The 13,692-nt window shown below is 46.7% G+C and overlaps 1 protein-coding gene across 1 annotated transcript in view; it reads left to right on the top strand.

Moving 5' to 3' along the window:
* The window catches only part of LOC131278910 (FERM and PDZ domain-containing protein 2-like), a 38,260-nt gene extending 25,732 nt beyond the window's left edge, over nt 1-12,528 (top strand). The window contains 2 exon segments of the mRNA XM_058299550.1: nt 10,034-10,174; nt 12,447-12,528. Of these exon segments, the coding sequence (XP_058155533.1) occupies nt 10,034-10,174; nt 12,447-12,528 (223 nt within the window).
* Nucleotides 12,529-13,692: the final 1,164 nt, after the last annotated feature.

Below are 13,692 nucleotides of genomic sequence, written 5' to 3'. Positions count from 1 at the left end.
ACATGCTTTTCTGGAGTACATGCAGTCTCAAACTACCACAGACACTGAATTTATTAAGGAAGTAGAGAAAGATGATCTGGCACTTGAGTGCCCATTGAGATCTGCAGTCATACATTTGAAGTAAATCTGATCAGTTGCTCCAAAGCAGACATGGTGTATGCATGTGGTTTCACCAGGTACTGGAATTAAAATGCCTGCACATTACATATAATGAGGACAGAAGCACAAAGGATGGGAGCTTGGGGTTTCCTCTGAAAGGAGTGGTTACTGGGCAGAGTCATGGGCTCTAAGCATGGATAAGAGGGAAAGTGGGGACATTGCAGGTGGAGATGGTGATAATGAAAAAGCAGCAGGCTCTCTTGATTGGAGTCTTGAAGAGGTTGGAGGATGGCTGTGGAGGGAGCATTGGAGAAGACTTGGTAGGAGAGAATGGTTTCAAAGTGAGGTTTGGAGGTCTCCCCAAGTCATGCTGAAGAAAATAGGATAACTGCTATATATACATATTTTTTAATCTCATCCATGACACATTTCTGCTTTGGGCATTCCTTGATCATGTACTATATCATTATAATACATTATAATGCATTATACCAGCTGAGTAGTAAGTGGTTATGGTTTGTAGCCAAATACTTATGCAGATTTGGATATTTGGGGCTGTGCCCCTCTCACAGTAGGGTGTGCACAGTCAGAGAGGTCACAAGGCCACTCGGTGGGGGGCAGAAGTAAAGATTCCTCTGTTACAGGTGAGAACTGGCCTGAAAGTCTGTGCGCTCTAGCAAAATCCATGTAGGCTGTGGGATGGTGGTAGTAAAGAATGTTCAACAAAAGGGAAAATCATGGCCATAATGCAGATATAAAAATGAATACATGTTAAAGATTTTATTTAACTCATTCACTGAGGGAGGACGCTGGTTTGAAAAGAGAATTCAAAGAACCACAATATTTATTCACACAGAGTTGTAAAATAGATCAAAGACAATGAATCTGGTAGACTCAGATTCTAACTCAGAAGATAATACACAGCTTTGTATGTTTTTATCTCAGAAGGTTGAGCAGGGCTAACAAGGCCTCGACAGCCAACCTCAAAGGGCCGGTAGGGACGTTAGCAGTTGAGCCAGATCAGCTCGTGCTTTGAGCAGTGAGGCCCTCTAGGAGAGGGCAGCATGCTGAGGGTAGGGTGGATGAGCCAGGGAAATGGGAAAATGAGGCTTCCTGGGTGAGGACAGAGGAAGACAAAAAACTAAAAAAAAAAAACCCAGAAAAACAAAAACACACCCAAAAATCCCCTAAACATTTCTTACTAAAAAGTGGGATTGTCACGGTCACTTCTGTTTTTGTCTTGGTCTAAAATGTGCAGATTCTTTCTCCATTAAACACATAAAAACCACCACAATATTGGGGGTTTCCCAAGAGTCCCCAGGCTAAGGGGCTTTGGGATGACTCAGTGCGGGGCTCAGGTGCCAGTGGCAGCAGGTGCAGGAGCTGGATTCTCACGGATGTGGACTGCCCTGGGGAGCCAGCTCTGCTCTAAAATCCCATGGACCGAGACCTTTTCGCTCCTTAAAGGAGCAATCTCCAAATGTGGCTCAGGGTGCTTTGCATTTCTCTAACAGACTCCTGGGCTCTGGGTAGGCAAGGAGTCCCTGAGGAAAACCTGCCCTGCCTTGGAGCGGTGCTCCAGCAGGGATGGGGACAACAGCCAGGCAGGCGGTGCATCACCAGTCGCAGAGCAAGTCCTGGCTCTTGGGCGGGAGTCCTTCCAGAGGGCTACCGGAGAGACACAGCACCCACAGAGAGAAGCCTCGGGCCCCTTCCTTGACCCGGCATCAGGATTCCCTCCCTCACTTACGTGGACCTCACTGAGAACTGGACGCATCGGTGTGGCCACCTCCTTGGAAAAGGATGTGAGGCAAAACTGCTATTCCGTGTGTGATGTCAGGAGACTTGACAGGTAAGCATCGCCCTGTTTGCCGACAGTGGGTAAAGGCAGGGCTTTCGTGGGTGGACGTGGTAACCCAGCAATTACTCACGATGCTCAGAGGCCACTGCACCCACCCCTGTTCTAGGCATTTGGAGGGAGAGGAGGAAACAAGGGAAAAGGAGGTGTGGAGCTGTTGTCACTAGCACTTGTGTTCTTTCAAGGAAGCAAACCCCACCCAGCCCTCGTCTGTCCCCCCAGTACATGCTGGAGGCAGCCCCTGGCTGGCCATGGGGTCTCTGGCAGCACACAATCCTTTATTGTGCATCTGACAGCATCAGGGTAAGAAAGAAGTTCCTTTGTAGACAACTCATTTCTATTACTGACTTTAATACTTTGTAATCGTCTCTTCCTTTAAAAAAAATCCACAGAAACCGAGTTATGAAACATTCTTTTTTGATAGCCATTTTTAACTTCATCTGCATTTTTGTGCCCATGCACCCATAAATATTTCTAGTTCCTTGTCCCGTTCTGATGGAGAACACACTTTTGATTCATTTTGATGACGGCTGCTTGGGAATCTGCTAGAAGCGGACAGATGCAGGGTCGGATACTGCTTCTAGGAGTTTGCTAGATGCTCACGCACACAGCAGGCAAATAGTAAGAAATAATAGTTTGTGGTTTGAGATTACATAAAGCCCACTGAGATTAAATGGCTCTTATTTGTTGGTCATTCCAGATGACCTGGTAGGGCAGATTTATAGGAACTGTTGGGTGACATGAAGTCTGAAGCAGCTGGTCTAGACAATTAGGCAGGTGGCACCTGGGGTGAGCAGGAGCCAGCCATACGCTCCCTGTAAGCATGCAAATACAATTTCTTAGAGAACACAGTGCATGCCCAAAAGTCCCAAGGTAGACCAGAGTGGGCAGGTATGTTCATTAGGGATTTTCATTTTCATTGTCTGAAAATTTATAAACACAAACTTATTTATTGTTCCTTACAATCGCATTTCAGGCAACCAATGATAGACTTGACAGAAAGAGAAAGGAAATCATCTCCATTGGTTTAGCCAAGGAAAACATTCTGCCTGATCTTGTAGGAAGTATAAAAGGAGCTGTATTTCACCAAAGGCGGGGGACCACTCCTGGATTTGTAAAGGCTTTACTGCCAGGTGCTGGCGTGATAAACAGTAGCCCTGAGAACTGGATCACACAGGGGCTCTGGGTTCATTTACAGGCCTGGTGTTTCACCTGCCTGGTGTGCCTGTAGTTAAATAGAGTCATTCATTAGTGGTATTATTTTTAATACTAAAAGTTGTTAATGATGAAATTATTTTTTATTAATTGTTAGTATAGATAGTCCCAGTTTCATATGTGCATTCACAGCATCTCAGGGTTGTTCAAAATAAAAATGGTCTAATCTCACCACATACCCCACGCTGGAAACTGCTCTGTAACACCCTTGAAGAAAGGGTGACTAACCTTTGCTTGAAAATCTCCAGGAGGCAGAACTTGGTGACTCTCAGGGCACCCCATTTTATCATCATGTAGTTGATCAGAAGGTCCCTTTTAAAATTAAGGTGAAATCTGCCAGTCTATTTCTTCTGCTCACAAGTCCTAGTGCCCTCTTTTCTGCTATCTTTTGGTCATTTGCTTTTTTTTTTTTTCACAAGAGATGTCATATTCTTTTATTTTTCCAAATCTAATTAAATTTGGCATAGTGTCGTAGTGTCTTTGCTTTGCCAGGTTATACCAGATGTCCAGAATCTGCCATTACTGGGCGAGACAGTTGCTGAGAGTTATACCGGAGTCCTCAGGACTTTTCCAGAAGATGTTGGTAGAGCCTCTGACCCTCATGGTGCTTGTCGCCTGGGCAGCTCTGGTTCAGAGGCTGCAGGCCCTCTGGCACCGGTGACAATGGCGTGCTGCTGCCTCACATTGCCTGGCTTCATTTTTACCCTATCTTCTCTCTCCCACTTAGGAAGCTTTCCTCCTCTCGGAACGAAGGACACAGACCAGGTCAGGTTTTCCTCAAGTGAGAGGGACCCAGCTAGTATTTAATGCACAAGTAGTGATTGCCTCCTCCGGGAAGACAAGCAGGGCTCACACTCAGCCTGGAAATGGTTCCTCCACCTCCAGAATTGGGATTCCAGTGGGGGACTGAGCCAGCAGCTCAGTTCAGAGGTGGCTGGCCCTGGCCAGTGGCCTCTGTTTCTGGTATTCCTGAGTCCAGCTCTCTTTCAGCAGTTCAGAGCAAAAAGAGCATGGACTTCCCAGTCATATGGACTTGTGTTCAGCTTTACCATGTTTGGGTGTGCTGGGAGAGGTGGCTTTCTTGAGCTTGGGGTTCTCAAGGTAAAAGGGGACAGTGACAACTGCACGGGGCCATGAGCATCAGAAGAACTAACCCCGACGGTGTGTTAGCTCAGTGTGTGGGACATAGCGGGAGCTCAACCCTGCCAGGTTTCCACCGAAGGACCAGGTCTCAGCAATTGAAATCTCCAGAAAATAATCAGAACGTGCCATCTGCCAGGGGGCTACTTCTTCCAGCCAGATGGTGGCCAGCCAGCACCCAGCAAACCCCGTGTGCTCAAGGAGAAAATGAGGTTTTATTTTTCCTTCCCTCTTCTCTTCTTTTACTGTGCTGTGTATCCGGAGATCTATCCTACAGCAGTAGATCTTCAGAAAGCACCTTGGAATACAGCAGTGCATTTTTACTCAGGAAGTTGGGCTGCTGTGCCTGACTGAGGAAGGCATGGGTCTTGGCTGGAGTTGTATCTTAGGCAAGGTTAGTTTTTACGCTAGGACATAGGTGAAAATCACCTGTAGTCGCGTTACCCTTGAACACCGCTTGGGATGTGTGATGTCATTTGGCTGCTTGCTGTGGGAGCCTGTCACTTCAGATGATATCTGAAGGCTCGTGTCTCTGGCCTGGGCTGAGTGAAGCTGCAATGCTTTCAAGGCTGGTCTTGTGGGAACCAAGGCTGACTCCAGGCTCCACCTTCCTGACCACGGGAGGGCTTGCCCTCATCTCAGGGAAAGGTGGCCACTGCAGACTCTCCAAGCTTATTTTTTGTCCTCTTTTTTTTTTTTTTGCCTAGCAAATCTAGTTAGACTTATAAATAACATACATGCAAACACAAGTGCAGCAAGCACCATTCATAAAAGTCATGATCTAACCACTCTAAGACTTTATGGCCATCTAAGAACGCAATGTCAAACTGAATCCTTGACCTGAAGTATATCTCAGGAGAAGGTGCTAGTTCCTTCCAGAGCAAGATTGGAGGTTCAAGGCTGAATTCACCTGCACTGGCCATGCCAGGTGATATGTCAGGCAGCTAATCAAGGGGCGAGGTGCCAGGGGAGCTGGGCTGCCAAACAAGTGGGAGGGCCTGGAGTGAGGCTGAGGGCAACCAGTGAGGAAGGAACCCAGGCCGGAGGTGAGCTCAGAGCAGAGGAGAGCAGAGCTTTCTCTGCACAATGATGCTGTCCCAGAACGTTCACTCTGCCCCTACCTATTGCCCTAACCTACCCAGGTTTTCCTTTTGAGTTTCAAGTCTAGCAGTCCAAGGAACCTCTCTGCCTGTCTTAGGGACACCACCAACCCAACCTGCCAAACCCTGAACTCATGCTGGCAGGAGCAGAGGCCCTCAGCTGCAGGGTGCATTCACCTTGGCTAATGGGGACCTGACCCTCGTAGGGGCTGACATTGGAGAACTGGACAAGGTGGTGGAACCTTACATGAAGAGAAACCAAAACTGAATTTCATTTTGAATTTAACAGAAAGTAAACAGGGTGACTATAGTATCTTAATCTGGCAACCTGGAAATGCTATTTACTAATTGGCTTGTCCTCCTGAAATGTGGAAATAATTTTGGTGGCCCAACTCTTTAAAGAATAGTTGTTCAGGAAAGTCAGCAAGTGTCCTCTTCTCTCAGTAAATACCCTATCATAAGCAGAGGCTTCAGAACTATTGCACTGACCTTAAAACTGCACAGAGAAGTGGATTCCTCTCCTCAAAAATAGCCACCGGAGAGTGGTAGGATTTGGGGTAGAGAGACCATGTGAGGTTCCCAGGTCTGCCTCTAGGTTTCATCTGTTTATAAAAGGCTTCTTCTGTGGGAGAAAGTTGGTAGAGAGGTAATATATTAGTCAGGGCTCTCTAGGGAAACAGAACTGACAGGAGATAACTGTAAATATTATGAGATTATAGAAAAATTGTCTCACATGACTGTGGGAATGCACAGGTCCACAAGCAATGAAGGCATTCCACAAATTCCCCAGGGGCTGCTGGTTGGCTGAAATAGAGATGGAAACCCTCCCTTCTGACTGCTGAAATCATCACTTCTTCTTTTAAAGCCTTCAACTGATTGGGTGAGACTTTTCTCATTGTTCTTTTTTTTTTTTTTTAAAGATTTATTTATTTCTCTCCCACCCCCCACCCCAGTTGTCTGTTCTCTGTGTCCATTTGCTGCATCTTCTTTGTCCACTTCTGTTGTTGTCAGCAGCATGGGAATCTGTGTTTCTTTCTGTTGCATCATCTTGCTGCGTCAGCTCTCCGTGTGTGTGACGTCATTCCTGGGCAGGCTGCACTTTCTTTCATGCTGGCAGCTCTTCTTATGGGGTGCACTCCTTGTGCATGGGGCTCCCCTACATGGGGGACACCCCTGTGTGGCACAGCACTCCTTGGGCGCATCAGCACTGCATGTGGGCCAGCTCCACACAGGTCAAGGAGGCCCAGGGTTTGAACCGCAGACCTCCCATATGGTAGATGGATGCCCTAACCATTGAGCCAAGTCTACTTCCCTTTTCTCATTGTTGAAGGCAATCTTCTAATTTGATTGTAGATGTCATTAGCCACAGATGCAATTAACTGACTGGTGATTTAAGTCTACAAAATGTCCTCATAGTAACAATCAGGCCAATGCTTGCTTAACCCAATAACTGGACACCATCACTTGGCCAAGTAGACGCATGAACTTAACCATCACAGGTAACTAGGGCTGGGAGCAGCCAAGGTCATCAATGTATCTGGAGATAGGGGGAGAGCAGAAAGCACTGAGTCCTCATCATAAAGGAAGCCCCAGTGGCTTCAGGCTGTAGAAGGGAGGCTGCGTTAGACCTGGGTGCTCAAGCTTGCCTGGAGCCCTGGGTGCTCAAGCTTGCCTGGAGCCCTGGGTGCAGGGCTCTGCCTCTTTGCCTGGCATGCTTGTAGCCAGCCCACCTGCCCAAACATTCTTGCTCTAAAGAAATGCCATGTCTTTAGCAAGTTCCCCAAATCTCCAAGTCTTGCCTTTTCCATGAAATAAGCTCAGACTTGGGACTCAACAAGGATACTTCTTCTTCCTCGCCTTTTCTTGCTCACCTTTCCCAGCACTCTCCAGGGCTGCAGGCAGCATGTGAGGAAGGAAAGGTCCAGCATGGTCATTCTCCCTGACTCAGCCTGGGATGGTGGGCTGGACTCTACTCTTAGGACCACCGAGCCTCCTCTGACACTCTGACCACCTCCTGCCTCCCAGGCAGACTCAGCTCAGGGTCACTGTCCAGGCAAGGGCATAGCTGGAGACCCAATCAAAGTCAGAGTGCAAGGAGTTTAATAGAAGGCATGGAGGGAGCATCGTGGTGAGAGACCACACATGGAGAATTGGGGTGTGGGCCTCGTGGGCACGTGGCTGCTGTTGGTGGCTCCTTAGCAGGCTCTGCACACCTCGCAAAGGGATTGGGTATGGACTCAAGCAACAGGCTGGGTTTCCCTTTCTGAGACTAAACTTCTGTGGCTGTTCCCTCCCTATGTTGATAAGGAAATTATTTGGGCTAAGTTTTTTATTTAATCCAATTATCCTTCAAAGTGCTCAGTGATTTTGAATCTTTTTTTTTTTTTTTTTAAAGCAAAGGTTCCTCTTAAGACCTTGTAAAAAGTTTCTTTTTATACACCTGAGTGTACATACAGGTACATGAAATACACATTTACACATACCCTATAGCTCTCATAAGCAGAAGGATTTCTCCTTCATGTTGAAACTCCACTTGGGACAGGCAGCCCCTGCTCTGATGGCTCCATGGGCATTTGGGGTTTTTAGCTTTTGGGAGGAGCCAGAGCTGATTCTAAAAATGAGAGACATTGTGGGAGAGGGGAGGGGAGGGCGGGTGGCACACAGCAAAGATCACCCATTAATCCAGGTGTGGGGAAGGAGTTCTCCAGAGAAACAGAACCAAATGAATATAAATGGATATAGGAATATATCTATACATTTATGTATCTATATATCTATATGTCTACATCTACATCTATGTCTATGTCATGTCTATGTTTATATCTATATCTATTTCTTTATATCATGTGTATATCTAAATCCATATCTATCTTTTATCTATTGTCTTTGTCATCAACTTACCTATTTATCATCTATCTCATCTATTATCTATCTCTATCTTTCTATCTGTATCACCTACCTATCTATACCTATCTATCTAATCATTTATCATATCTACCATCTGTCTATTCTATCTCTATCTGTCTGTGTGACTTTCAATCACCTACCTAAATCATCTGTCAAGATCTGTTTTAAAGAATTGGCTTACCTGAGTGAGGGCTGCCAAGTCCAAATTCCACAGAACAGCTTAGAGATGGGCAATTCCTGGAGTATGCTGAAGTCTTTAGTCCTAGCCTATAGGGAGGGCTGGGAGGTGTGGAGGGTATCCTCTTCAGACAGAGTTCATTCTGGTTGTTGCAAAAACCTCGAAGTCCAGTCTTAAGCCCTCCAGCTGATTGGAGGAGCCCACCCACATTGCTGATGGTGATCTCCTTCACTTCCTTTATTCCGTGTCTACTGATTATAGATGCTAATTCCAACTACAAAATACCTCCACCCCAACAACTAGGCCAGTGTTTGAGCAAACACTAGCCACTACAACCCGGCCAATTTGACCACAACTTTAATCACAAAGATAAGCAATGATTAGTGTCTTGAGTAAAAAGCTAAATCTCTGTGCTCTTCTCTTAGATTCACCTTCTCATCCTCTCTAACCAGACTCTCCACAGATATTTTCTAAGTGCCTTCTCTACATGTTTGATATGCTGTGCAAAAGGCCCTGCTGTCTGCATGGACTGCTTTTTCTAATCTAAAAGTGGCGTGGTAATCTCAGGGCAGCCCCTGGGAAGACTTATCCTTCTACCCTGCTGTCTGCTGGTTGCCTCCGGAGACACGGAGCTTCACTGTTGGCCTGCCTCTTGTTTTCTCCCTGAGACAAAGGCTGCTCGGACTGTCTGCCTCTCCAAATAGCACTTGGTCAGTGCTCTGAAAAGAACCTGCTCTTTGCAAAAAGGGCTTTGAACGTTTTCTACTTGAATTGCTCCCAGCCTCCTTCTTTGGCCCTTTCTCTACCTGATTTCTTCTGTGGAAACAGTAATCATACTACTACTAATAACACCCAACATTTATTGAGAACTTATGTCCCAGGAGCCATGGAAGGGCCGCATCGTATTATTTAATTTTGAATGTCCAACAATCCTATCTGTCTCTTGACCTTCTCATTTTTCAGAGGAGAAAATCAAGGTCCCAAAGAAGCCAATATACTTGCCCAGGATCTGACCAACTCAGATTACCATGGGAAGGGTCTGTCCTAGAGCTGGGTCATTTCTCTTCTTTCAATAGCATGTCCCCTGGAAAGCCTTCTATGGTCGCCTGGGCTCTGTAAGGTTTGCCTCAAGCTCCCATGATGCTCTGTGCTATATCACCTCTGTCATAGCACTTTCTATCTGAATTGTAACATTTGCTTATTGGTCTCTCCTTCCATTAAATTGGAAGCTCCTCGGGACAGTAATTATTCACTTCTGAGTGCCCAGAGCAATCTCTGCCAGGAACTGTATGAATCCTGGCTGATTGGGTCTCACATGATGCCTCATGTTGAGCATCCTTAAGATAAGGGAAAAGTGGTGAGAGGAATTTCTGATCAGCATTGGCAGAGGCATGAGTTTCTGTTTTCTAGTCCTGCCTTGGATAGGGTTGATGATGAAGATCACCTGTGTCATCCACATGAACCCCCTTCTCCTGTCATGGTGGATGAAGAGCATCTCAGGGTCAACTCTACACCTCGGAGCCAGCTCCCCTGCAGCCAATGTGTGGAGGCAGATTCGGAGACCATTCCCTTGCTGCAGGTCTGCTCTTGGGGAGTCCTCTCAGAAGATCTCCATGATAGTGAGAGTGAATGGGAAGACCTGGAGGAGCCCGGGGACCTGGCTGATGGTGACCTCAGGTGGGTGTCATGCTCTCAGGTCCCTCTCCTGTTTGGCTGCATGGGATGCACAGGTGCTTGTTTTGTCTGCTCCTGCCTGCCCCTGAGTTAGATCTATTTCAGAGGAGAGACTGGACATCATGCAAATTTGGGCCCTTCCTGTTGAGCCACAGTGGCTGGGTAGAGACCAGAATCTAGAAAGTCAAGTCGAATTGTTAATGGAAAGAGTTGCCAGATGCTGAGAGGGGCCTGCCAGGTTGGGGTCAGCTTCCTGTAGATAAAGATGTGGGAGGAGTAAGTGCGGCAAATGCTGTCAGACTGGGAGCAGAGAAAATTAAATTCTTGACAAGCCACTATAAGCCACCCAACATTCTCTTAAAGTGCTGACAATGTACGTAGGGCCAGCATTTTGAAAAATGCTGAACGTTCAAGAAACTGTAACAGAAACACACTTTAGGAAGCATATGGAAACTTTCCAGAGCCTTGGTGTGTGAAGATTCAGGTATAATTGAAACACATTTCATTCCCTTCCATTTCATTATACTCCAGCTACTTCTTCCTTCTGGTATAAAAGGAAGTTCAGTGGGCACAGATGATTAAGCTGGATTCTCAGGTGACAGTGGCAGGCAAGCTGATAAGGACCATGGATATTGAAATTCAAATAGCACATAAAAGCTGGCTCTTACCTGAAATAGGAAGCAACAAGTTAATAGAGGGGCCAACATGGAGGCTTTGAAGACTCTGCCCTGCTCATTTATGGGGAAGTCGGACACTTGCCAGCGTGGGGAATAATGCACTGTGGATCCACAGACGTGTGGAGCCAATGGGGAGTGGCTTCTATGAGCAAGGCCACCTTCCAGGCTGGGGGTGCACAGGGCTGGAGAACTAAAAGACGGAAGGTGGGTGAGGCTTCGAGGCCCACATGTAAGCAGCCGAGGGGCCACGAGGGCCAGTACTTATGACACGTGCCACGGAGGTCGGCAGAGCATTTGAAGGGGCAGCAAAGAACAGAGCAGATAGGAGCTGGGCTTGTGGCTGGAGGGGCTCCTGCTGGAGACTGGGGACCTTGGACCAACGACTTCTAAACCCTTTAAGACTCAGTCAACTGACTGTGAAAGGGAGAGAACGAAGCTGGCTTCACGCTGGTATTGAGAGGATTAGATGACAATGCACAGCACATGTTTGGCTCATGGTCTGCCCGACCCGGAAGAAGCTCTCGAGGATGTTAGCTAATTCCATCATTAATAAAGGGGGAAGTTAATTCAGCGAGACGATGAACGGTATTACTGTGTTGGAGTTTGTTTTGTTTCCCTGTCGATGAAGGAACTGGTCAGCTGGTGCTGTGCCTTAACATGGGGTGTGGCGTGGGTGGGAAGAAGCACTTGTCTCTGGTATGGGAGTAAGAACCTGGGGTGGACTGAGTAGCCCTCAGTTGAGAATGGTGCATGGGATATGGGGGGGCAGTCCTGTCACTACCATTTATCCTGCACAGAAGAGGGAGCAGGTGTCACCTGCCCTGCTGATGGGTGACACGGGTGCTCTCGGGGTGGCCTTCAGGGAAGTCAAGAAGTCCCTGCACTTCTAGAGTGTTAACTTGCATGCTTTTAAAATGCAGCCCTTTAAATACTCCAGGAGGTCCAGCAACTCCTGAAAGGTTTGGGAGCTCTGTTATTTATATTCTTCCTTTTGCCCTGGAAGTGAGGAGATGTCTTGGAGGATATAGAGAGGCCTCTGCTTATGGAATGAGGAGCAGGGGTTTAAACCTATAAAACAAATGATTTTGTTTGGTCCTTATGGACATTAAGAGAGTAGACTTCATAGGAAGTGTCTGTAAGTGATTTAATTTAATCCTCTCTTCAACTCTGAATGTTATTATTCCTCTTTTATAAGTTGGGTGGGGAAGTTTAATTTGTCCAAGCTCATATGTCAAGGAGAGGTGGTTTCACAATACATCTGTTTGATTCTACTTTGGGTGCATTTTTATATTTCTCCTGAAATGTGTCATCTCGTGGATTTGTGTGGTGTGCACATTTACCCAAACCGCCTTTCTGCCAAATGGCACCGGTCCTACTTCTTCTTCACAGTGTATTTCTTTCGTGAGACTTTACAAAGCCCCATATCCAGTGGGGTGAAGAAGGACATGACACTGTCATTTTAGGGAAGGCTGCTGGCCAGCTGGCAGGGCCACCCTTCCAAAGCTGCTTACTGTTTTAGGTAAATGGAGAGGGAGACAGCCACGCCAGGCAGACCCCGGAGCTTCTGCATGGACACCCTTCTGACTGCAATCGTGCAGACGAGCCTCCGATGTCACCGAGCCAGAGGATGTATCCACCGGCTCCGCCTCCAAGAAGGAAGCCTGTGGCAGCCTGGGATGAATGACCTGGGCCAGTGGTTAAGAGGCATTTTTGGGACTTGGAGTTGTCCTGAATGACACTGCAGGGACAGATGCTGGACATTATATACCCTGCCATAACCCACTGAATGTTCTTGGGAGAGTGTAAACTGCAATATAAACTATAATCCATGCGGTGCAGCAGTGCTCCAAGATGTATTTGCCAAATGTAATGAATGTGCCACAATGATGAAAGAGGTTGTTGATGTGGGAGAAGGCGGGGGGGGGGGGGTATATGGGAACCTCTTCTATTTTTAATGTAAAATTTTTGTGATCTATTTATCTTTTTAAAAAGCAATTAATTTTTTTTTAATTAAAAAAAAAGAGCTAACTGCCAGAAAGATCATGCCTGCCACCTTTGAGGCTCATTTTGAGGAGTAGGTATGACCTGTCTTCGGTTTTGGGGTTATGTCAAGTAAAGCGCTGTGTGTGTGTGTTAGGGGTGGGTGTGCTCCTTTGGGAAAGGGCTTGAGAACCCCTCGAGATCACTCCGGCAGGGTGAGGCCTTGCTGCTGCACTGGTTACTGCTCTCTAGGGACAGTGGCAACGTGAACCTGTGTACTTTTGGGTTCCCCACTGGCCAAAGGGGTTTCTGTGGTTTTCAAAGTGGCCTGGTTTCTTAGAAGGAATCTGCTAAGGAGTTTGGCGCAAAGCAATGGGAGTAATACAGGCTGCGCCCTTCCTATCCAGCCCCAAAGAGTTACAAACTCATTTTCCCTTGAGATTCAACAATCTGATCCTAAAGATAATATGAAGGAAAAAAACCAGATGGGACTATCTCATAAAAAAGGAATTGTGAAGTGGCAGATGCAGCATTGCCAGCTATCAGGCCATATACCTGCCACCAAAAAGGAAAACTCAAGCCATGTGGTGTTAGCAAATGCACAAAAGAAATAGATCCAGTGGAACAGAGGGGAGCACCAAGGAATACTTACTTACCTGAGTCTGTCTAATGGGGAGACACACAGCCGAGTCAGATTCTCACACAGGGTGGTGGGGGGACGGTGATTTCATGAATAGAGCTGGGATAGCTGAAAACATGATTGACATTCGTAGTCCCCTTATTTTACTAAAATTAAGTACAGGTAGATTAAATATAAAAAACTCCACCAGGGGAAAATTGGTAGAAAACAGAATCTAATTTTTA

Source organism: Dasypus novemcinctus, chromosome 6, assembly GCF_030445035.2.
Source record: "Dasypus novemcinctus isolate mDasNov1 chromosome 6, mDasNov1.1.hap2, whole genome shotgun sequence".
Classification (NCBI taxonomy): domain Eukaryota; kingdom Metazoa; phylum Chordata; class Mammalia; order Cingulata; family Dasypodidae; genus Dasypus; species Dasypus novemcinctus.
The sequence above is the reverse complement of the archived record's forward strand: the minus strand, read 5'-3'. Positions and strand labels throughout refer to the sequence as shown.